Consider the following 25,690-nt stretch of genomic DNA (forward strand, 5'->3'; position numbering starts at 1 on the left):
TCCCATCGTGCGCTCGGCTCGGCCGATCCGCGTTAATCTAGAGAGGAAGATCCGCCCGCCGGTGATTCGCCTTGGGAAAAAGTCGAAATTCTATTCAGATTTGACGAGAGACGCGCGTTACGAGAACGCGCGCGCTGATCGCTTCGGGAGAAAGCAGCGCGCGCGCGCACGCGTGTGCGTTTCGTAATGTGTATTAATGCGTGACATTACCCTAGCGGGCATTAATAAAATATGAGAAATCGATTTGTCGATTTTCGATTACACCCGTCGGCGTGCCGGAGAGTTTCTTGCCTATGCCTTGTCCTGACCGGTTCGAACGCGGAATTTTCCGCCATAATCGAGCGACGCGACACGTAGCTCGCAGCGAATTATCCCGCTCCGAAGGTTGCCGCTCTTCGAGACGATTCGGCTGCAACCACCGCGAATCGAGGCGACAAAACCGCCGAGGGGCGAAAACGAGTGACCGTTCCCTTTCGCATTTTGCCGATCCACCGGTCGGATCTCCTTGCAGCCTTGCACCCGCGCCGCGTCATTCATCGCCTCGCGCGTTACTTTGGAACAGCCGACACTTTCAGCATGTTCAATCGCGATATTCTTGTCCGTGCCAAAATGCAAGATAAATTTAAAAACATTCTTTCTTTTTTAACTTTGTTAATTTTTTGTATTTAACATCGCTGTCCGATAGCCGGCGCTGTCGGCCGGCAACTCGATCGCTTTGATAATTAAGTCATCGCGACACAAGCGCGACTCTCAGGCAATTTTGTTCATTCATTGCGACACAAAGAAGTATGCAATGAGCTGTTGTGTCGGCGCTCTCGTTAGATTGCGCGATTGCTTCAGCAGCAGCTCTTGTTCTGCGTATCTGTACGTAGCACGCCGAGAGAGGCGGCATCAATGACCGTGGAAGTCCCGCGCTTACTCGTCGTAACACATCTTTCGTAGTTTCTCGCGAGCGCGCGCCTGTCGCTGAAATAATTGTTCCACGCGGTCGGCAATAATCAGCGCGCACACACATTGTATAATGATCAATTGTGCCGGTTTCGCGCGACGCGCGGCTCCCACGCTGCGAGCCGGGATGGCTTCCCTCGGCTCGCTCATTACGGCGTTTTCAGTGAAGAAGAACGTCTCTCTCCGCGCCACGTAACCGTTATTATTTACTCAGTCAGTCGCTACAAGGTACTTTCATCCTTATGCAACGGGCTTAGATGCTATCTGCTTTCCTCCTTCCAGCGCCGCGCGTCGTCGGCCGTCGCGCCGCTTCGCGCTTTGCGAAATCGTCGGGCCGCTCTTGGGAATCGTTCGCGGAGCGCGCTTCGTCTTCGTTCGATCTGACTTCCAGTCGCAGGGAAGTCGAATCGAGCGAACGGATCGAACGGATTCGATCTTCGCGAACTGTCAGCACCCCGGACGGGTGGCGTCGATTCGACGAGCGCTAGCTGTCGCCTCGCGACAGCTTCGCTCTAAATCGCTCTGAATCTCTCTGAATCGAGTGCGTCACTTTGGCCGAAGCTCCGTCTACGCTGAAGTTCCTTCCAGTTTTCAATCTCACTTCGCTGGACACGTTCGACCGCGGTAAATCGTGATTTACGCGCGCGCCAAAGTAACATTTACTCAACTTGGACTTGCGACTAGGACGAGGTGATTTATCAGCGCCTTTTCGACCATCGACTTCGTCCCGGCGATCTTCCAGCAGGACGAAGCTGACTCTGCGCAAAGTTCAAGAGGCTTAAAGCATCAAATAAAACTCTCGCGGTATTCAATCGCAAGCCGCGAGCTGGAAGGAAGCTTCAGGCAAATAGGAGTCGTCGTTAGACTTTAGACGTAATCCTTCTCTCAACGGGAGGATATAAATTGTTCGACTAACCGGGAGAGTTTGCGGACACACCTCATCGTCCGTCATCCTCTCATACATCTACTCGTGGACGCTTCTCCTTCAGGTATCTCATCGGCTACTTAGAAACACAGCGGACGGTGGGATGTGGCAGGAGGTGGAGGAGAATATCACACGAAATGTCCGAGAGAGAAACGTCCGCCGCGGACAAACGTCCGACCTCGCACAAGATCAGCGCTCGAAAAGTGCTCGAAAAGTGAGCCTTTTCCCCAAAACCGAGCGCCTCCGCCCCCCCCCCTTTCCGAAGTATCCGGTCCCGAGAGCAGCGCAGCGCTGTAATCCCAATACTCGTCGCGCGTTCCTGTTTGCCAGCGTGACTCCACCGTAGCCTTATCGAGCGACACAACCCGTTGGCTTTGACGCAATATCGCGTGTTCTTGCCGACGACGGGGCGACGTGTTCTCGACGGGCTGCCGAGTAAAGTAAAGAGCGCGGGAGCCCGGTGTCCAATTCGGTGCACGCGGCGCGCGCGCGGTCTCGCCGCGCGATTTTTGCCGATCATTAATCGCCGCTCGTGATCGCGCGCCGTCGATTCGGCCGGCCGCGTATCCGCAAATCCGTCGACGTGCGTGGACACCTACACGCACGGGTCCGGTCTTGGGGCCGGGGACAGGTTTGTCGGGTAGCGTTAATCCGGCCGTCAACCACCTCCCCCCCACCCCCGCCCGAGAAAAAAGAGAAGACGAGGGAAGGAGAGGAAAGAGAGGCGGCGTCTGTCCCCGTGCGCTTTCATAGTTTCCGATTAGACTTCCTAATAAGCGACTTACGCGCATTTAAGCGGATACATCCGTCACTCGGCTCCTCGTTCATCGTTTTAGCCGCATGAGCGAGCCTCCGCGCTAATACATCGTAATTTTATGCCCGTTCACCGTGACGGCGTGCATTTACGTGCGCGCCATGCCGCTCGGTTTGCTCAGCGAACGAGAGAGAGTATCCTTTTTTTCCCCTGATTAAACATTAAGACAGCGTCCTTCTTGCTAAGCGCGATTAACCTCTTTGTTCCTGCTAGCTTCTCGGCTAGAATCTCGAGTAGATTCAATCCTTCTTCTCTCGCGAACGACGAGATCCTCGCGCGTCTCAGCGAGTCTCTCCCTCTCCCTCTCTCTCTCTCTTTCTCTCTCTCTCTCTCTCTCTCTCTCTCTCCCTCGGATTAGACTCCACAGATTGATCAATTTTAGACATCATGGGCACACCACAAATTGCCCGCTTCTACGCGGGCTTGCGCACGCAACGTTATCCTTCGTACGCTGAGGTGAGACTGACACACTGAAGGTTTTACACGTTTAACAGTAAGGTCTTTCTCTCAATCGCGATGGTCGCCGAAGAGATTCGAGAGGTGTAACCGAGACGTTTGACCACTCAGTCTATTCTCCATCTTTCAAGATATCGTCATTATTGAATGCTTCTAGAATGCAACGGCTACCTTCGAGAAAGGATATTTCCCGGATAATTCTGTTCCCTGCAAATTTATTCGTCGCACGTTTTATCGCAAGAAGGCTCATCGCCGCGTCGACTCGAAGCTAGAATTCGTTCTCGTATAATATTCTCTTATCGAGAATATTATAAAATTTATACGCAGGAGGAGCAGGCTGATGTCCGTTTCTCTCCGTCTGATATCTTTGCGTCAGTTTAACATTCTTCCCATTGAAATGTCAAACGCAGGATCCAGAAAGTATCTTGAGTAACGCTGTGACGCTTGTAATGAACGCTTGCGACAGACCTGAGGATATACAAACTTGCGAAATACGCGGAACACGTGACATATCTGCTTGAGCGCGGCACGTGTTTCTCTGTGTGTATTGCGTTTTGAGCCGAAGGTTAATTAACATTCAGGCAACAGTCTCGCCGGCTTGCAAAATTTCACTTTTGATTGTAGCCACATCGCGGACTCTTATAACACGTTCATTCGTTCTTCTCTGAGTATTATCGACATTTTATCGCTTATTATTATCGCTTTGCTCTCTCTCTCTCTCTCTCTCTCTCTCTCCCTCTTCCTCTCATTCTCTGCTTACGCTCGATTCGGCCGAATTCCGGCGAGTTTTCTCAGCGAGGCTCGTCGCCGAGGTGTCTCGCAGGTGGCCGAGTTTGTTTCTTTTTTCTGGTATGAGCTCGCACGCGCGCTCACGTATACAGGTGCCAGCACCGCACCGCGTCGTCGTCGTCGTCGTCGTCGTCGTCGTCGTCGGTGAAGCCGGCTGTACTGTTAGCTGAATGTGGGATACGAGGTGGGTACTCACGGCTAAACTACTGGTTCCATTATCGCGCAGATGTTCTAACAGCCGATTTCTAGCGCCCGCCGCGATGTTGTTCCGTGTTGCCGGGCTTGTCTCGACACCGGCGTCAGCGGCTTCATTCGCGACGGACGGATCTCGCGTCATCGCGTCAGCGTGAATGAATCGCGAGGGAGACGCGCGCTGACGGGTGTGTGCTAATGTCGATCGATGTGTGTGTGTGTGCGCAACGCGCGCGAGTCGAATGCGGCGCGGGGGTTTTCAGCCGCCTCGTAAAAACGACAGCTCATTAATCGCGCCGCGAGTGGCGAATCGCGATCGCGACTGTTCGAGCGAGTCCCATTAATAGCGCGCAACAGATTGGGGGTTTCGTGCGCGCGTACGTGACGCGCTGGGAAACGATAGCCAGCCTGCGCGCGCTGGCTGACTCGATAATGCACGTCGACGCTCTAGAAAGTGGTTAACATTTTGGCCCCGTTTTTACCACCACGGACCGTGCGCGCCGGTGGAGGCACAAACCTGTCTGCGACTGTGACTGACTGACTGACTCGTGTGTGTGTATGTGTGTGTGTGTGTGTGTCGTTCCCACACACGAGAACTAATACCAGGCCGCACACCCTCCGTGTATGTCGGTTAATTTTACATCTCCGTGTTCCGTCGCCTTTCTAAGACGAGAGGCTGGAGGAACTGGAAACGAGCACGGAGCGCGCGGACAATGATTGCGTCTGCCATTTCCATCGCGATTAATTATTACCCGCGGCGTCGTAACGCGGATCGCGATCCGCCGGATATGAAGGAACAAGGCCGCCAGAGATGTTGATCGACGCGCATTATCTTTCTCTTAGCGCTCTTGATATCTCAGGATCTCCCTCCCTCCCTCTCTCTCTCTCTCTCTCTCTTTCTCTGCCTCCTCGTTTAATCGCAATTATCTTCTGGTGCAGCGATCGGACGTGTCGAGCGACGTGCATCGTCGTCGGCTCTCCAGCAAGCGGCTCCTCCAGCTGACGAAATCGCGTCGCATGCTCGGGGAAAAGAGAGATCGCGGTTGAGAATTAAGGCGACGGGCCGATGCTTAAAAACGCCACCGACGAGACGCCGATCCTCTCCCGCAGAGGATTTACGTCGTTTCGGTCGCGCAGGGCTACAAAACCGATAGGAGAATGACGAAGGCGACAGAGGAAACGTCTAAATTTTAACGTCGCAGACCGGCGACGTTGAAATGCGAGTTCGCTCCGCGCGAGAAGCCGCGAAAGCCGCGGAGGAAAGCCGAGCGAGCGCCGTGAGAGAGGAACGAACGGCAACGCACAGACACGTGCGTTCTCGTCTGTGTCCGTTTCCGAGTCTCTCCGAATCCGGCGAGCGGGATTTCGCAGTCGCTCTAAAAGTCAACGGCGCGCGACTCCGGCGCGACTTGCGCGACTTGCGCAATCAGCGCGCACCGGCTGGCCGAGGAGAGAGATTTTGACTCCCGCGGACATACGTTTACATAACGGCACGCGAGATGGAATGTCAACCGGCGCTACCGCGATCGTCTTACGTATGTGTGCGCTCGGTAACGGTGACGCTTGCGCTTGCGGGGAGCAACTCGCGCGCGCGGCGGCGGTTTAGTCGCGAAACCGCGGAAAACAATCGGAGGAAAGAGGAGCGGGTGAGAGACACACACGAGACGCGACAGCCGGCGGTCGATAAGGGCTCATCGGCTCGAACACGTGAGCTCGCTCGCAGTGCGATGCGGTGCGGTGATAGGTCTGTAATCGATGGGATTCCCTTCGAGCGCGCGTGGACCCTATAAATTACGGGCTTATTTCACTCGAAAGCTCCCCTGCGAATCTCGCGCGGTCCCGTTAAATCGTTTCCCAGATAAATTAAAAGCCCGTAGCGCGGAACGGACATTGGATAATAACGGCTTTTCAGCGCGGAAAATATGAGCGGTAATATTCGGTCTCACGCGCGCGCGCGCGCGGTATTATTCACGGCGGAGCGGGGGGGAGGGAGAGAGAGAGAGAGAGAGAATCGGCCGATTCTTGCCGGGCGACAAGTGGAAACCGACAACGACGGTCGACGTCGACCGGTCTCGACCGGTGATACGGAAGGTGCCGCGTCTCGTTCCACTTCGACGGGAGCGCAAATCGTCAGCGTGAATTTGTTGTCGCGCGTGAACCGCGCGAGCCGACCGACAGGGACCAGATTCTGAATCGGTTCACTGTGTTACTGTAACGGACATGTGTGTTCACGTGGAATGCCGTCGCTTCGCGCGCGCGCGCGCGCGCGGAATACAAATTGTATTCGATGCAGGGTCCTTATTCCGGACGCGTATTCCGCGCGCGTTAAATGTATTCGGGGAGGACATTTTTCTGGGGTAATATACCGCTTCGTATAGCTGGGACGTGCATCGAAGTTGTACATTTACGACAATTAGTTAATTATTCATTATTCATTCATTATTGTTGTTGGTTTAGTATTTTTATTCCTAATTATATGATATATTTAGTGTATTATTATTAATTGGATAATACTGTTGTTAATTATTCGTTACTCTCCGTTAGATAATATTGTTATTAATTACTTATTATTCTCAAATAATTATTAATTAATAGTTTGCTCGAGCTTTCGTTGCAAGAACATCTGGCATCTAATTAGCGGTAAAGAATAAGTTACGGTATTCTCTGGGTTCTTGCGTCTGGCGACTTCTTCCGATTCGGCATTCGGCTTTGCATCAGCTTGAGCAGGGAGCGTTTGATCAGTCGACTGTTGAAGCAGCTTCTCTCAGGAGGCTTTGCTAACGTCTAAATGTGTCGCGAGATGAATACAAAGTATAATTACGTGTAAGCCGAGTGACCCCAAGTACCGTAACCGTCCCTTCACCGCAAATCGGCGCGGTCGTGGCGCGGAAAGGAAGTCCGTAGTTTTTTCGCGTGACTTCCAGGACGCGTCACCCTGGAAGAGTTTTCCCGTTAGAAAGCAAATCCTCCCATTCAGCAAGATGAATGCTTTCCGAAACTCATACAAAAAGTAGTAGTTTAGTTTCCCATACCACCTTCAACCGTTTCGAGTGATACGAGTATATCTTTCCGCAAAATCTTCTCAAGAAGAAACAAAGTTACACGTGACGCACGTACGACGAAACCGGAACTCGGAATCAAAAGTGGCACACTTAACGTTCGTCATACGCTCAGAATAGAGTCCCCCCCTCTCTCTCTCTCTCTCTCTCCAATAAACCTATTCTGTAATTCTGAGCAAAAGAGTGGGTTATCGTTACATCGTCCGTGCGTAATTATAGTGTAGAAAAGAAGCGCACAACAAAGAGCCAACGATAACGACAGAGACGGCTCTTCAGGGTGTGTGAACGATGCGATCGGGGTGGAAAATGGCGGCGCGGCGCGCGTCGGTCCGTCCTTGTAAGGTACCTCAAGCCGTTCTTTTCCGCAGTTGTATTTCGCCAATCAGGCGTATGTGTGTATGCGCGACATTAATACCCGAAGAACATTGACGTCAGATACTGTCGCACGCTCCGAGGCGCGCCGACAAGCGCGGCGTGCGCCGTTCACGCGGCAAGCGCGACCACGGCAAAAATCACGCCCCGGCGCGGCGGCCGCGCGAAAGAAAGAAAGAAAGAGAAAAGAAACGGGCCTGTAAACCCGCTTCGAGGAATTAATCTTGCATATTTGCAGCCGTACGTGCGCAATTTAGCGAGAAATTCTCGCCCGGCGAGAATGCGACCGCCGAACGTAATCGCCGCGAGCAGAAAAGGTTAAAGTCAGCCCGTTCCAGCCCCGGCTGTCGCTCTCATTTTTCGACCTCTCCAAAATCGGAAAGTTGCAAGAGCGCGAATCGCGTGAGTCCTTGCGACATGACACGAGCGAGCGAGCGAGCGAGCGAGCGAAAGAACCGATCGAACGCTACCTCGATTTTCAATTATTGGGTTGGCAACTAAGTGATTGCGGATTTTGCCGACAGATGGATTTTACACTTTCTTTTGTTTCGTTAACGTGTTCAAAGTACCTAACCTATATTTTTTTCTTATTGCTTGGACTTCTACCTTTCATTTAGTACAAAATTATTATATCGATTAGTTCTTTGGTTTTGTTTTTATCCCAATTTAAAAATGGAAGAGCAAGACGTGCACTTCAGACATATTTTATTGTATTATTTCCGAAAAGGCAAGAACGCATCGCAAGCACACGAGAAGTCATGTGCCGTATATGGGAATGAAGCCTTGAAAGAAAGGCAGTGTCAAAATTGGTTTGCCAGATTTCGTTCTGCTAATTTTTCATTGAAAAATGCTCAACGATCTGGCCGTCCGAGTTGAAGCCGATGAGACCCATATCAAGGCCATTATCGATTCAGATCGTCATAGCACAACACGTGATATTGCAGAGAAGCTCAATGTATCGCATACATGCATTGAAAAAAATTTAAAAAAGCAAATTTAAAATTTTGAATTTTCATTCTTATTTAAAATCCGCAATCACTTAGTTGCCAACCCAATATATTCCGGAACTCGATCCGCCAGGGAGAAGTCGCAATGCTTTCTCCATCCGTCGCGAGACACCGACGGCGAGCACGACGGAGATTCAATTAGCGCGCTGCCTGTCTTTTAATGCGGCTATTTTAACGCGACAGCGTAGAGAGAGACAGAGAGAGAGACAGAAAGAGAGAGAGAGAGAGAGAGAGAGAGATGCACAGAGTACAACGGTAATTATGCTCGATTACGTAAAACTCTTAAGCGCAGCCGTTGCTAATCGCGTCGCTAATACGAGAGCTACCGCGCGAGAAGCTCTGTCGCAAGACGGACACCTCTCTCCTCCTCTCTCTCTCTCTCTCTCTCTCTCTCTCTCTCTGTTTACCGCGATAATAACGACCGTAACAATTACCTCAGCCGCGAGAGGAGGAACGAACGACGTACGAAGGTTCCTCGTATGCTTATTATTCTGATAAAACGATCGGCGGCGATGCGCGAACATCGCGGACGCGAGAGGGCAGCCGCCGCGCCGGTTCAAGAAGAGGCGCGGGTTCCGCTCGCCGTAGCGCGAAGCATTCTCGAGAACGCGCCGAGCAGAGAAGGCGGGTTCTCGCGCGAGCAGTAGTAGCGGCTGCCGCGGATGGATTTTGAGGAAGGACGGGGCCGAGAGCTTCGTAACCGGCGGCTACGTGGTCGCAAAAATTCCTGAGAGAGAAGCGGACAAACGACGGAAGTGACGCGGCGGTCCGTGACTCCGCGAGGTCACCCGCTTCCTCGCGTTACATTCGCCACGCGGTTGTAAGCGGTTGCACCAGCCACATCGGACGACGGTTAATTCAAGCAGATTTCCCTCCGCCACCCCCCTGGTCCCGCCGTCCGCCTCGGCGTCCTTGTCTGTCTATCGGTTTCTCTATCCGTCTATCCGTTTTCCTCTTTCTCCTCTCCGACGAGCGAGAGCTTCCGGCGCGATCGACGTCGTGTTTGACTTTCATCCGAGGATCTGCCTGGCCGGACGCGCGCGCGCGCGCGCGCGCGAGTTTCGCGGAGAAAGGAAGCGCGATGTGCGCGACGACGTTGTTAACTCCGTTGTTAGTAAAAGTTACTCAGATTACCCACTCGCTTGAGAGAGAAAAAGAGAGAGAGAGAGAGAGAGACACAGAAAGAGAGAGAGAGAGAGAGAGAGAGAGAGAGAGAGAGAGAGAGAAAGAGTATAATAACGGACAATGTTACATCCGCGTCCCGCGGTGTCGCGATGCGCTCCTTCGGAGCAGGAAGTCGAGCGAGCAAGACGCGAGCCTCAGAGCAGGCAGAATGCGCACGTGGGCAGGTGAGATGCCGAGTTACATACCGGGACACGCCCGCGTTTCGCCATTATGAACGTCCAGCCCGATATCTGCATCTGACAATGGAGCAACCGCGCGATTCTCCGCCTTTGCGCGCGTCCGTTTCAAGCTGTTCGCGACTAAACGATCGAGAATTCGAGCCGTTAGAAGCGCGTTACGCAAGGTTGCGTTTATGGGACTGTCTCTCTCTCTCTCTCTCTCTCTCTCTCTCTCTCTCTCTCTCTCTCTCTCTCTCTCTCTCTCTCTCTCTCTATCTCTCTCTATCTCTCTCTATCTCTCTCTAGCGGATTGTCGCTTGGCGCTCTGGGCGCTTTTCCGCGAATCCGACCGTCCGTTCGATGCAGCGGACCGCTGCGTAATAATTATCGGCCGCCTGCGGCGGTCGAGGTGACGTAACGCGACGTAAATTTTAATTCGACTTCATCGGGCCGCGCCGCGGGAGCCCTCATCGCGGTCTCGGTTGAAACCGTTGCCGTTGTTCCTGTTGAATTTTTCGCGAATCCACACGCGTCGTACTCACGCGCGTAGACGAGCGCTGCAAGACACGCGACATGCGCGGACGACGTGCGACGATAATAATATCCGAGCTTCGCTTTGCGGGTCGGGCGAGCTAACGAGCGCGAAAGAGGCGGGCAAAAAACGCTCGGCGCACCGAGCGGGATGATGACGAAATTAACCTCGAATGAATTCTTCCCTCGCGAAAGCTCGCAATTATCCGCATCGCTCAACGTCCTTAATGCGCGACCCGTCGCAATGCTCACGGCGCGACGACGCCGTGAGCCGCGCTAGCCGGACAGTTATGTCATCAGAAGGCAGGTCGAGGGACCCGGCTTTAATTGGTCTTCCGTGCGCGCTCGGACGTACGTATGCGCGGGCGCGCGTATGTTTTAATTAGTCTCCTTACGTGAACGGGTGCAGCGATGTTACAGTTATTTGCTCGCGGTGCGGCACGTGCCCGGACGCGCTCGAGCGTCGTGCGCAGCTCGTTCGCGCCGTGTATTTATCTCGAGATGAGAGACACACACGTGTGGAGCAACGTGTGTGATGTTGTTGCTGGTGTAACTCGGGTGGTTCTACATCCGCATGAAAAAGAAAAGATCTCGAGGAGCGGATTATCTCCGCTCGGCGTTAGCCGAAATCTCATCCGTCTGGATATTCGGTCGCTTTAAAACTCAACCGAGGGCAATTGGTTGAGTAGGAAGTTCCTGAAATGCGCCACAGTTTTAAGTGTGTATGTATATTTATTTTTTTCTTCTCTCGTTTAAAAAAAAATTTCCCTAATATGAAGATATTAATATAAATATGTTGTCAGTAGCCAGTAGTATAAATATTTATTTATTTCTTAGACATTTCTGCCCTCACTCAGTGCAGGAAAGAAATGTTTAATAATATTTTCCTCTGTTGCATAAATATATTCTCTTCGTCGGCATAAAAAATAAAAGGCCAATAAAAATGGATACTACTGTCTCTCTGTGGATCTCTCCAAGTGGAATCTCACTGAGAACATGGCGAAAAGTGGCAGTATTTTTGCTCGGAGAGAAATACTGCCATTCAAAATCGCAAGAGCGAATGTTTCGTTCAAGCTTCAAGTGGATTCTGGCTCCGTGCGAATGTCCCAATCGATTAGAGTGAATATGTTCCTTCAACCGTGGGGAGTGCAACACAGATTCACTCTTCAGTTTCGAGAGATGATCGTTACTCGACGACTGAAAGTGGAGGATTCGCTCTGTATGAGCGAAGTACCACTCGAATTCGAGTGACTCGGTGATCGCTCCACTTTTCGAGCACAAAGTCTCACTCGAAGGAATTTTGAGAATACTACTTCGTACTTAATTCCGACATCCTGATGGGAATGGGAAATCAAATATTTCGCAACCCCGCGCCGTTCGTTATCCACTTGCTCCGTTATCCTGCTTTGCTATTTTTGCTATTTTTATCATTGCGAAAATAATGAGAACAAACAATCGAATATTCAGGTTCGACGCTACGGGTATAAAACACGATCGCGTTCGATTCGATTCGTCGGCTCGATCTTGCCGATATATCACAGTACGATCGAAGCGTACGAAGGCTGGAAGGATCCCGCTAGAATTTCCTCGCGTTCGGTCTACGGCACATTTTCCCGGCGATGCATCTAATTTCGTCGGGATGTGCTCTCTCGTGCGAACCGCCGGCCATGAGAACTTAATAGGCCGCCGGATACGGCGAATAATTTGTAACGTTCCAGAGGCGGCGATACCGGCCGTCCGCGAGCGGATGCGATCGCGCTCGATCGCGCGTGTTGCCGATCGCCGCGGCATGAGCTCGGCTCATATCGCGAGGCAAGCCCGATTTTGTCTTTGCCATTTCGCATTCCCAAATATCTCGCGCTTCTACCTTTTTACGCTCGCAAGAACGACCGCGATTCTTAATGGGACTGGAGGGTCAGATTGCTGAAAAATCGTGCTTGTTTTTCATAATATTTTGTGACAAACTGAATAAATATGCAAGAATGAAAATTTTAGGTATAGTTATACAACATATAAAGAGTAGAAAAATTTTTGTTTATTAACAAATATCCGTATAAATATACGATATATATATAGCTGAAATATACTTTCCTTTCTTTTTTAAAGTTATCGTTTTTGCAGTAATATCTCGGCTCTCGGTGGCCCGATAAGAGCGAATTTTAGCTAGAAATCTTGAGGAAGCTTGTCATTATCTGGTGAACCACTGTAAAAAAAAATCGAATTAGGAAAAAATTCAAATTTTTCAATTCTTTTACAATAAAAAAATTAATATCTCGAAATGAAATATTTTGACGGAGTTGTCCATGGTTCACCTGAGAGCCACATGAACAAATATTATTGCTTTAAAATTTCAAATCGATACGAAGCTCAGTTTCGGAGAAATCACTGCAAAAAGTTGAACAATAAATTTTCGAGGAAAACGCGTTTAAAATTTAAGCGGACGTATATTTATACGAATATTTGTTTAAAAACAAAACTTTTCTACTCTTCATATGATAAATATTCATTATATAAATATATGTAAAATTTTCATTCTTGCACATTTATCCAGTTCGTCACAAAATCATTATCGAAAACAAGCACGGCATTTTTCACTAATCTGACCCTCCAGTCCCCCTTAAAGGTAATTTATATGGCAGTACAAAAAGCAAACAATTTTTAATTCGTCAACGGATTCTAAATTTTAGATGACGGCGAATAAAAATTTATTACCTGGAAGAAGTTTCTACCAGCGAATTCGCAGCAGCGTGTAAATTACCCTTTACCGCTCGCCATCCCGCTCCCCCTTTGTTTCCTCCCCCGCCTTCGTATTTATCCGCAATTATAACCGCCCATATTCCTCTTCGATTGCAAAGGATTCGTCTCCCGCGAGGGAAGGAAAATACATCGCTCTCCTGCCCGGTGGCAGGATTTTCGAAAACACGTCGTACGCGGAGAGACGTGCGTGCGTGCGTGCGTGAGTGTGTGCGTGCGTGCGTACGTGCGTGCGTACGGCGAAGAGATGTGCGAGAGAGGATCCGTACCGTTAAAATTGCTCGCAGGAATGTTCCGTAAGCGTGCGCGACCGATGCAAAACAGTGAAATGATTTTCGTCCGCGTCGATCCGCGCGATCGTCGACGATCGACTCGAAGGACGTGAATTACAATTACAATTTCGCCGTATCGGTTGCTTGCTAACGCACACAGCCGAGGTATCTATTACCGCCTTACTTTCTCATTATGTAAATTTGCCACCGCTGCTGCACGAGGAAGAGCTTCTATAACTTCTGTCTCGCGTTTCAGGCCGGCCATGCGCGCGCTCGCGTCGATAACGGCCAAAGGGGAGAATTAATTTCCAATCTGCCGAGACCTTCCCCGCGTTGCAGCACGAGCCTTTCTCTCTTTCTCTCGTATCTTTAGTCGCGAAATGACGAAGATCGTCCTTGCCGGTGTACACTTCAGGAAGGAGGAAGAAGCTCTCACGTCCGGCGTCGCGATAGAAAATAAACTTGGGGCAATAATGACGATGACGCGATCGACGGCGATGATCGCCAGCGGCTTCGCGATTACGACACCCGGGGAGAAAGGGAGAGAGGAAGAGAGAGAGAGAGAGAGAGAGAGAGAGAAAGATGAAGACAAGGAGAAAAAAGGCAATAATCGATACATCGGACAGACGTGTGTTAATGGACGGAGAGGAGACGAGGCGTTACGCGCGGTGAGCGAAAATCGCGTTGCAACGGTAAACGCCGACGTTGTCCCGCGACGAAGGACATCGGGTTGTTGCTTCGATCGCTGCAAGATAGATAAAGAGAAAGATCTACAGAGAGTGTGTGTGTGTGTGTGTGTGTGAATTCCAACAGAGAAACTCACAAGAGAGATTTTGCATAAAAAATGGGTAGCCTTATTAAATACATATCCTCAAACGCTTAATTTCTCAGATACAACCGCAACGTTAGTTTGAAGAAATGTATTTTATTTGTTAAATCGTTTTTTATATACACGAATAAGTAACCGGACACGCATTGTTGTTACAGTTGTTCGAAATTCCTGTCATATCTATGACGTCAAGGGAAAATATGTAGTACGTTTCTTTTTTTGATTTTATTTTAATATACGTCAAAGTCACGATGAATGGTGCTTCGGTGAATATTTAGAAATTATCAAAATTGATAGGGATTATTCTCAGGTAAACAGCTGAGAAACGTGTTATATTGGCATTCTTAACACGCTTATTGCGACAGATCTTCTTCATCTTCAGGATCAGTTATATCTCAAAAGCCAAAATTTCGCGAACATGTATTCATACCGAGATTTTCTCACTTGTTTCGTAACGCAGAATTTGTGCTGTAAGTTTGTCGGCAGTTTACGCACACCTTGTATAGAAAGAAAAGCCTTCTCTCTCTCTCTCTCTCTCTCTTTTCCTTCGCGAAACGATCGACACAATGCCACGAGCAACGGTATTACGCACACACGGATGCGATTGCGAGGAATAATAACAGACAGTCTGGATCCATGATCGCTCGGTGCGATCGGCTGGACCTCGAAGAATGCAATTTTCGAAGGATGTCGAAGGATGCTTTCGAATTTCCTAGCGCGCACGCGCGCGGAACTATCGCTGCTGGTCGGTGGAATGCCGTGATCCTTGATGGACGCGAGCTGCGATACAAGATATTCCCGTCCCGCTCCCGCGAGATGTCTTTATTCGCGAACACGTTCCGCGGACAATGCGTAATTCCGCGCGTCGCAGATGATATATTCCGTTCCAGCGCTGCGCGTATCGCAACGTCAAGGCATTCGATGTGAATTCTAACTAGGTGGAGATTTCGCCGCTCGAAGTTAGCGATTTAATTTCGAAGTAATTTTCGGCATGAGTCGCGGTCACGAGGAAAATAAAGCGAGAGACCGACTCGACGAAAGTACCCGAGTGATCGATCCTTTGTCGCGCTGTGTAACTTCGAAGAAAACAGTTACGTTCCCTTTGTTTTCGATATTTTTAAAGTCCGGTAGAAAATATAATCGCGAATCAACAGACGAAAATACAAGGAAACAAATAAATGTGGAGGGGCAACAAGTGAGAGCCAACGCCGTTGTCGAGATTGAGCGAAATTTCATAAAGGACGAATGTCTTCGTATTCCACTCTCGATCTTATTTTCTCAAGAAAAGTCTTCGGTGAAAATTACATCCACTCAATATTATTGCCAAAACCCGATACGCACCTGGTAAGAAATTGAAAGAAACGGCGAAAAAATAACCAATGCGAATGCAAAATAAATTTGGCGATCACAGCTGAAACACCATTTTCCAATTACGCCATTCCTCAGGAGCGGAAAGAGGATCAAATCGCGGAGGGTCGGTATAAATCTGTTCGCCTTCGGAAAATTGCCGAATCTAGCGCGACAAGTTAGAATGGCTGGCCATCGGCGTGTCCGCACCTCAGCTTGGCGGAGACGTCCGCGTCGGAACGATCCTGCCGTGATCCTTGCAAGCAAGTCCACGCGCGGCCGCCGTTCCGCGGCAACTTTATCAGCAACGCGCGCAGCCACGCGTTTTCGTCCTTTCTATTTTCTCCGTTCCTGTCGCGCGATGAAAAACATCGCTAAGCCGCCGTCGGAATCCCACGCAAGGGGGGGGGGGAGGACGCGAGGACTCGTCCTGCTCGCCGAGGACGAGATGGAATTTCAGAAAACTGGCTCCGGTCGATAACACCTGGCGCGTCTCATCTCGAATTCACGAGCTGCGCGTGCATGGTGCGTTATCGTGCGTCGAGGATTCTCTCCTCGGGACTAGAAGACCTTGGCTGGAAGACGGGGGGGGGGGCGGGATAGAAATTGCCGTCGATTTCAGCGCGGACTCGGCGGACCTGCCGGTCGGCCTAACGGAGAGAGCCACTCACTCGCTGTGCTTCATTTACGTTTTTCGCCCGCGTGCCGCGCAATGTAACGCTCGCATGCGCGACGCGCAATGCGTTATGTCACGCTTGGATTGAGAGAAGTTACTCTGCTTATACGGACGAAAGAATACCAGCAACGAGGACGCGCGTATATACACCTGGCACGTGAAATTACGATATTGCCGGCTCTCTCTCTCTCTCTCGCGCGCGCGCGCACGTTCGTAACGGACGCAGAAATGTAAAATTGATCGAGCCAATCAGTTATGCGGAGGAAGAGGCGCCGACTCGTAATACGGCCGCGGGAGTTGCGGCGAATTAAGAGTCCCCGTCGACGGACCGTCGCTTTTCAGGTCGCGCCAGGTTCGTTCTCAGGCGAAGCACGTAGGGAGGTTTGTGGCTCACGGGCTCGCTTTTGCGAAAACTAGCTGTGTGTCCGAACGAACTTCGCGCGACTTTCGAGATCGCCCGGCTTCTTCGATCGGCTTCGCACAAATCAGCGCCGGCGGGAAGTGGGATGCGCGCGCGGGCAAATCGCCCGTGGCGTCACGAAGTCGCGACCTATGCAAGCCGTTAGCTGGCTGCTTTGTTAACACGGTTGCATAAAATTATGCAAAGATCCAGGCCGGCGGTCGGGACAGACGAAGCCGCAGCGTGGACGTGGATGATCGAGTTATAAAAATACTCGTCCGCGTCTCGCTTAAGGGTGCAACGATAAATCGATAATGTCGATAGTATCGATACATCGAGGGATAAATATCGGATATTTATCGATATTTCTTGTCTCTGATAAAATCGATATATCGATGTGAATTTTACTGATATTTCGTATTTTTCAGCAGTTACAGAGCTCTGGGGGCCATTACGGTTCTACGATCGAGATGAAAATGACAAAAGTGAGTGAATTCACTAGAATATATATATATATATCATGTAACTGATCAATGTTCAATAAATTCGCTCACTTTTATAATTTTCACCCCAATCATTAACACACGTTCATTGCCGTTCACGCGATATCGCGTGTTGCGGCTCCTCACCAAACGGCCGTTCACGCGATTGTTTTTTATTATGAGTGACAAACCAGGACCCTCGAAAAGACTCAGTTCAATGCCAGTTCAATCGTGCAAAAAAACGACTAAAAATAAATAAAAGAAAAAATAACTTTGGCCACCACACGAAATTCAAATTTTCAGTTTGACAATGAACGTGTTAAACCGTAATAGTAAATCTCCTGCTCCATGTGTGCAGTGATCTCCGGCGAACAACTGCGGTTTATTATATATTTTTTAATAAAAATATGACATTAAATTATATGAAGATGAAAATTTTTTTTAAATCCTTTTAAATTTTTCGTGCATACCCTTATATGTATACATTTTTCTATATAAATATCGATATAGATATCGATATTTTTCAAAATTATCGATATTATCGTCATCGACGGTTTTGAATGACAATAATATCGTTATCGATATTCTAAGAAATCATTGCATCCCTAGTCTCGCCGCCGTGTTCTCGCGAGTATTCGCAGTATTAGCCTGAAACCGATTGCGTGCGATCTGCCGCGATCACGAGCTTTGCAATCAGCTGTATACAACTTCATTGTGCGGGAGCGTTTGTAATTCTGCGCGACCGATATATGATGTAAAGTTTGCGGAAAGAGTTTGGTATTTGTAGAAATTCCGAGTATGTGTGACGTCCCATTGGAATTTCGACATGCTCTTTTCTTCTCATTGTTGAGAAAACTTTGAACGTTCGAGTTCTCGATTGTTTCGAAACGTTTTCTGCGATTTTGCTTCATTCCACCTCGGCCAGCAGAAAATTTCGTCGCGCAAACAGAATCGCATCGCAATATTAATCTCTGGCCACTCGACAACGTGGAGAGGAGAACGTGTCGTCATCGGGCGATTTTTAGGGTGCGACTTTTCTCAAGGAGCGGAAATGCAATGAAAAGCGATAAAAAGCTGACGCGTCTCGAGGCTTCCCTCGAGTCGCAGGATCGCAAAAATCGTCAAACTTCGGGTGAAACCTGACTGCACTCTTGGCGGTTCCGCGGCCGAAGAAAAAGTGACACAATCATTAGCCGGATGGAACATGTCCGCCAAGCCGATGGAATGACAAAGTTAATCGGTTGAATGCGGCTCGATCGAGCCGACTCTCGCGGATAATCGCGGCCGATCGTTTCACCGCTGAAAAGGAAGCGCCGAAGTGAAAATGATCTTTCTCTCTCTCTCTCTCTCTCTTTCTCTCCCGCGAGGAAGGGGAGAAAAAGTGCGACGCGGATTTTTCTCACGGCCGAGCGTCGCGGATGAGCCTCGTTGTCGGCTCGTGAAATTAGGCCCCGAGAATCGTCCGAGTCTCCCGGCGCTCGAGGGAGTGCAAGAGACAGACTTTCATCGCCCGGAGCTCTCGGCCGGCCCAAGAGAGTGATGCCCACACACGTGTCCACTTTCGTGAATCGAGACCCACCTTGGCACGTTTCTCCTCACGGATGTGTAATAACGCCCGGCTGCCGGCCGAAGAAGCGCTCTCGCTCGGCCGGCTTGATTCCGCGGCGCGGAATTATTTCCTACCGCGCCGAGATTCCCATTTCCTGATAAAACGCGGGCACGAGCCACAAGAAGGGTAAAGAAAAAGAATGAACACGCGCAGATCGTTACGTTAACTGGCTTAGATGTTAGCGGCCGACGGCCCGGCTCAAGCCGGGGCATCGTTCAGTTACGAGCTCGCGTCCATTCCACTCCGCTCCATTCCGCGACTTCCCCCTTGCCGTTCTCGTTTGCGCGGCTCGAAATTCTAACGAGAATGAAGCGGTCGCTTATTTCGCAACGTCGCGAACGAGCGCGCGAGAAGCGCTCGATTCCCTTTCCTGCGACGGAGACAGCTATTTTAGAGAAAGCGAGCGCGACATGTCACATCGTCGAACGTTACGTTAACTCTTGGAATACGAATTGGAGCGTCTCCGCTAGGGGGTCTGACGAAAATCCCACCATGGCCGGCGTTGCGCTCAGGTGACTTGAAAATTAGCCAGATCAAGATCAGGAGAGACGCGTAAATTCCTCTCAGCGCTCAGCCCTGATCATAAACGAAGCTCGACTCTGTTGCGCAACAACGCCCGAGCAGAACGCGCCAGGAAAAAAGTCTCGGTCTTTCGTGCTGCTTTACCCCTTTCTCACTCTCCATATCCTCCGAACTTGCCCCGAAAAATCCGCGGAGAAGACCTTCGCGATCGAGACGATCCATGAAGTTGCAGAAAAAGAAAAAAATTTGTTCGCACCAAAAAATTCTTTGAAAAGAGGAAATTGACGAATCATCCAAATCTAAATGAGGGGGTGGGGGGTGGGGGGAAGCGAATTGTTCTCGATAACGGAGGATACACGTCGGATCAAAGTTCATCGTAAGCATAATTGTTCTTCTCGCACAGTTTTACTCCTTTTTCTCGATTGTACTTCACTCCTTATCCCATATGGTTTCACTTCTCATATTTTATTGTACCGCAGTCGCTCCACAGATACAAAGGTCGAGGTGATTGAGTAAAACGAAACTCACTCGCGAGCGAAGTCAACGCGCACGGGTCTGCAGATCGGACGCGACAGGCCGGCGAAAAAGAGCGGCGCGAGTCGCCGACGATTAACGTCATCATCGAGCGCGACGCGGTGCACCGAACGGCCATAAGGACACTCACGGACCGATGACCGTGACCCGACGTCCCTTTCGAATGCGTTTCGTCCTTGAATCGAGTACGGATCGTTTTACTGTTACTTCCACCGCCGCCTCTGGAGCAGCCTTTGGAAAATCAGGGAGAACCGGCTCGCCCCGTCCCGCCGTGCCTCTTCCTTCGTCATCGCGCGCGGGATTCTTTCGGGGCCGGCCGGGAAACGCGAACTTTCCAGCCGCTCTCGCTCTAGAAGAAGTGGGCGCGCCGCTCAGTTCCTTATCGCGCGAGTTCCTTATACCTCTTCAGCCTCGCGAAAAAGTCGCTTATCTCTCTCTCTCTCTCTCTCTCTCTTTTTCTTTCTTTCTCTCTCTCTTGCTGCCGCGTGACGACAAAAACGACCGTAAGTGCGTTACGACTAACTGAATCGCCCCGCTATCCATCGGACCGGCACGCACGGGTGTCCGTTGTTGCGTATCGCGATACGTCGGCCGACGTGCACGAGAGTGCCTCGGGTGTGCAGGTACGGGAACGTCGAGCCGGCGTTACGGCACGGCCGCAAATCAAATGAGACCAGCGTGGCGAGGAATTCATCCCTTACGCGGCCGCGCGATTGCGCAAAAGAATTCCGCGCGCGCGCGCGACCGTCGAGCGCGTGCGTGCCGTCGCCGGTTTTCCATCGGACGGAGAAAGTCCGGCGAGCGGAAGGGAATCGGGAGAAAGAGGAGAGAGGAGAGAGGAGAGAGGAGAGAGAGGAGAGAGAGAGAGAGAGAGAGAGAGAGAGAGAGAGAGGCGACGATGATGATAACGATGGTAAATAAAAAGCGACAACGAGAGAGACCGCACGGCTGAAGTCGACCCAAAAGTCATGTAGGCCACGCGTCGAGCGAAACGGTGGAAGAGGGCAAGTGCGAGGTGTTGTTTCTTTTGGGATATGGGAGAAGCGTCTGCACCCCGAGAGGTGGACTCGGCGGAGAGGAGTTCCGGTGCACCGTTTAAGGGAGACCAGATGAGGCTGATCCGAGGCACGCGTGGGCGTCGAACGAGATCCGTTGTGAGAGAGAGAGAGAGAGAGAGAGAGAGAGAGAGAGAGAGAGAGAGAGAGAGAGAGATGCTAGAGGAGGAGTCGTAAAATAAAAGAACTTTTCCTGTATTCCAAAAGGGACACTTCACGATTCCTGTTCCACTGTCTAAAGGAGACCGCTTAAAGGTGAAGACAGCTTAAAGGTCGCACGTGAGCCACGCGCTGAACAAAGCGCGCTGTGTGAGGGCAACGATGAAAAAGGAATCGCAAAATCGCCGCGCGTTTCAGAACGTACGGAATAGAATTATCCGTGTTCCGCGAGGAATATTTTGCGATTCCTGCTCCACTGTTTCAAACGGACCGTTCAAAGGTGAGAGTGGCCTAAAGGTCATGTGAACGACGCCGCGCTGCGAACGTTGCGCGGGGAACAACAGAGGAGGAGTCGCAAAATGCATCTTTTGGGGTGTAGAAGAGGTACTCATACCCTGAAAAGAAACCTGCGATTCCTTTGCTACTATCTTCCACGTGTCTTCCTTGAGTTAACCTCACCCAGTCTCCCTCTAATATGGTTCCCCTCAAGCCAAGCACGTCTCATCCAAGCGACGCACTACCGCAGACTCGATTGCGCGCGACCGACTTCGATCTTCGACGGGAGGAAGAAACGGACGCGACTCCTCGGCGAATGGCGGTTTCAGGAGGATCAAGGCGAGAAAGGAGGCTCACGATTTATATCTGTACTTTCGGGGAACAATGTCTCGCTACGCGGCTTTTCTTCTGCCCTCTTCCTTTTTTCCCCGCGCGACCACGCTCTCGATTTCTAACGTTCTCCCCGGGGCCGGCGAAAAAAGCCGACGGAGACACGGAGGTTTTTGCTCCCGGCGTACCCGCGACTGAGCTTTCCAATGGGATACGTTCATTGTCACTTGGTCGATCGTGCACTTTCCCTCCGCGTGAAACCTCGTGCGGCCGCACGAGGCAAGTCGCGAGTCGAATCCGCCGCGCGTCTCCTTCATCCTGTTTTCGTCGCCGCCGCCGTGTCGTTTCGAGAAGAGACGCGCGAGAAGAAGGGAAAACAAACACCTGCTTGCGGCGAGGGATCGCCGAGGTGAACATCTTGGGCGAAGAAGCACCCAGACGGAAAATCTGCATTCACTCGCGCCGCGGCGGCCGGCGATTACGATCTCCATGATTCAAGATTAAAGCAATTCCAGCGTAATTTTCTAAACCACGATATTTCCTCCGCACGCGCCTCGGATCCTTTCGATCGTCATAAAATCGTGTCGTTGCCGGCGAGATTACTAATATTATTGTTGCATCACTGTTATTAAAACACGCTTGATATACGATGAAATCGTGTAACCTAAATTGTACTTGTTGCGTCGCGTTCCTGGAAAGTTTGCCCCAGAAGGCGCCTAATAAGCGTCCGATCGATCAATCGATCAATCTCCTTTTCCCTCTGTCTCGCGCCACCGCGGTCTGTCAGAGCCGAGAGGCTCGTTAGAGGAGAGATCCTTGGCAACGTGTCTCTCTCTCCTATTTCGCAGGAGTGAATGTGAGAGAACCGCTTGCAGAACTAATGTCCGCAAGGCCAACCGCCGCCGATAAAAATGCCTCGGATAATGCGCGCGCGAGCGGCGCGCGCCTTCCTCCGCGCGCCCTGTCCGCTCGATCGAGATCGAGATCTCGATCGTCCCGGCTCGCTCGTTTCGCCGAACGACCGGCCCCTGGTCCAGGCCGAAATTCGCCGACGACGCATGCACGTGTCATCGACGAAAATATTCGACGAGGAGGTGTCCGTTGTTCTCAGAGGTACTCGAGTCCGTTGCCGAGTATCGGTCAGCGAGTCGGACAGGAATGCGAAATTCGCTTTACTTTTGACGCTGTCCGAGTCGAAATTCTCTGCTTTCTACCTCGATATTCATCCACTTGACGCTTGATACCTTGAAGTCCACATCGAGTTCTGTTGATCCTGTTTCGTTCGGAGCTCAATACCGCCCAAATCTAAGCGGCCGTCAAAACGGCCGAGCAGCTTCGCAATTTCTTCAGAAGAGACATTTATGACGCAGCGTCTTACGTCCTTGATTGACGTCGAACGAAACGAAAAATAATTAACAGTTGCATTATTTATGTTCTTCAAAAACCTTCGAAACCTGTCATTTTGACCGGCCTGGAATAGGCGGCCCGAGATGGATCGCTCCGGTGCAAGATCGCCGAGATTTTACCGCTCGTTTATCCCGTTTTCGGGCAAATTCATAAATATGCAAAGCACACGGGGCGGCCAATGCAAAATGGCGCGAGACGACGCATCGGTCTCGCGGAAATAACACGCGAGCGGACGGGCGATGGCTCGATGACTTTGCGCGCGCGATCTTTCGCCGCTCCAGCTCGACGACAACCGGAAGATCGGCGAGTGTGATTGGGCGAAATGCTACGGCGATAACGGCGCTTTTCGACGGCACGACCGGAGAAACGTAGGCAAGCAGGCTGGGTTGGATTGTCCGGATCGGCCGATACTGGATCGGGGCTATCGGACGCTTGCGGATGTTTGCGCAAAGTACACGCCACTGAGCGCCATAAGCCGCGCAGACCGTTACGTCTGCATTTATAACGCATAAAGCGCAAGTGATGCCTCCGATGCGTTTCCATAAATGCGCGCGCCAATCTGGCCGAGCCGATCTCGCGTCAATTAAAATGATCGCCGATAACATCTGCGGCCGTGCGCCGCGCGGCGTATCGCTCGAGTCTCCAATCTTGCACGATTCTTTTCCTTTCGTCCGTCTCTCTCTCTCTCTCTCTCTCTCTCTCTCTCTCTCTCTCTTTCTCTCTCTCTCTCTGACTTCCTTCCTTTTTCCTTTTCCCCTTTTGTTCTTTTCGCGAGAAGCCGCGAGCAGTGCAACTTTTTCGACCGATGAAATAGCAATGGTAAATGAGATAAAAAAATGGTAAAATTCTTGTCATTTTGGACGACGGGGAAGTACGGTCGAAATTATTGTAAGTTTACGTTAAAGACGTTGTGAAAAAGTACGTACGTTTGATTTTTTACTGTACGGTATTGCGATCGCTTGAATGTTTCACTTTCGGTATATTTGCTATCACGATAATAACCTACATCACGCGATACAGTCGAGCTTTAGAGAAGCAGAAATACAATTTCCACGCAATATTTCCTCCGAGCGTGGGCTCGGAGAGAAAAAGATTGACCGAATTAACATGATACACAACGTGATACGAGCGAAACACGTTTCGGTCGAAGGAAACAGCACTTCTCGTTCGCGCGAACGAAATTTAGTTCCAACAAGCGGAAATTCCGTTCCCTTCGAGCAGAAAGCGTTCGTTTATTGCGCCACGTTAGTTCGAACCAGTCTCCTTCTTCCGCGGTCGCAACTTGAAAATCAAGCTGAGCCCAAGTACATTTTGGCATCCGCCGTCGTCCGTACGTTGCGGAAAATTCATTTGCCGATCTCTCTCTCTCTCTCTCTCTCTCTCTCTCTCTTTCTCCCGTTCGCTACAACGTATGCATTTTAATCGCGGGCATCGAGAAAGAAAGAAAGAAGAAGAGAGAGAGAGAGAGAGAGAGAGAGAGAGAGAGAGAGAGAGAGAGAAAGGAGAGAGAAAAACTAGTTACGCGTCGGCTCGTTTCTGCCGAGCCTAACGTTACACAAGTCGCGTGTGCGGGTAGATGTCCTGTTAATGGAAAACGCCGCATTATCTGCCGCGAGGCGAACGCGGAAGAACAGGTGTTACAAAAGAAATTATCACGCGCGCGGGAGTTGTTTCCGCGTCGAGGGAGATTCGCCAGCCGTCTAGCCGTCGTCGGTCTTTAGTCACACGTCAACGGCTGTGACGAACGAATTGACACGGCCGACTGTATCGAGTATCCCGTGTGAGACCTGTGAATTTGTGCTGTGATCGATTTCGCGGCGGCGCGCGCGTGCCGAAGGAAGAAGACACAGCTCCGTCATTCGCGAAGGAGGATGGCGAAACGGCAAACTTCGCGGTTTCTCCTCGCTCGTGACACACCGCGAGGTCGTCCTCTAAGCCGAGCGTGAAATGCAAAACTCACCCTCCGACCGCGTCTGAGCCGCAATCGTCAGCAGGAGCGTCACTAGCAGAAGTAATTTCGTAAACCAAAGCCTCCACATGTCGCCGCCCATCTGCTCTCGAGCCCGATGACAGCACTTTGAGAAACTGGCCCGGAGTTCTGCGAGTTCTCGGAGACGCGCACTCTCACGTAAACCAATTCCGCGCGCACCGCTGCTACTTGCGCCCGTTACATGAGCACCAAAACGATCCCAGGGCGCCGGCTTCCGGACTCGGCCACCTCTCGACGATCCTCCGACCTCCTGGTGCACGAGACGTTATCGCCGTCGCGGGCGTGCGCGCGCGCGCTCGCGGGAGGAAGAAGGAGACGAGACGAGAGTGGAGAAGACGGCGATGGGAAAAACGGAAGAAGAAGAAGAAGAAGAAGAAGGAGAAGAAGAAGAAGAAGAAGAAGAAGAAGAAGAAGAAGAAGAAGAAGAAGAAGAAGAAGAAGAAGACGAAGAGAGACGGCCGACCGGCTGATAAGCGCTGTCCGCTCGCGACACGATAAAGTGGAAATTACACCTGGTTATCGGACGGCGGTTACGAGAGCTCGTCCGTGCGCGGAGCGACCGACCGATTGACCTTTCTCCGGGTGCGAAACTTTGTCTGTGTCCCGGTGAGG

The 25,690-nt window shown here is 50.9% G+C and overlaps 1 protein-coding gene across 2 annotated transcripts in view; it reads right to left on the reverse strand.

Moving 5' to 3' along the window:
* Nucleotides 1-25,437, reverse strand: part of LOC105181910 (uncharacterized) — an 83,298-nt gene extending 57,861 nt beyond the window's left edge. The window contains exon 1 of one of the 2 annotated variants that reach the window (XM_025297384.1): nucleotides 25,049-25,437. In XM_025297384.1, the coding sequence (XP_025153169.1) occupies nucleotides 25,049-25,139 (91 nt within the window). In that variant the 5' untranslated portion in view covers nucleotides 25,140-25,437. The remainder of the gene's footprint in view (nucleotides 1-25,048) is intronic. The other variant, XM_025297385.1, reaches the window with a different exon arrangement.
* Between the last annotated feature and the right edge of the window lie 253 nt (nucleotides 25,438-25,690).

Source organism: Harpegnathos saltator, unplaced genomic scaffold, assembly GCF_003227715.2.
Source record: "Harpegnathos saltator strain DR-91 unplaced genomic scaffold, Hsal_v8.6 scaffold175, whole genome shotgun sequence".
Classification (NCBI taxonomy): Eukaryota; Metazoa; Arthropoda; class Insecta; order Hymenoptera; family Formicidae; genus Harpegnathos; species Harpegnathos saltator.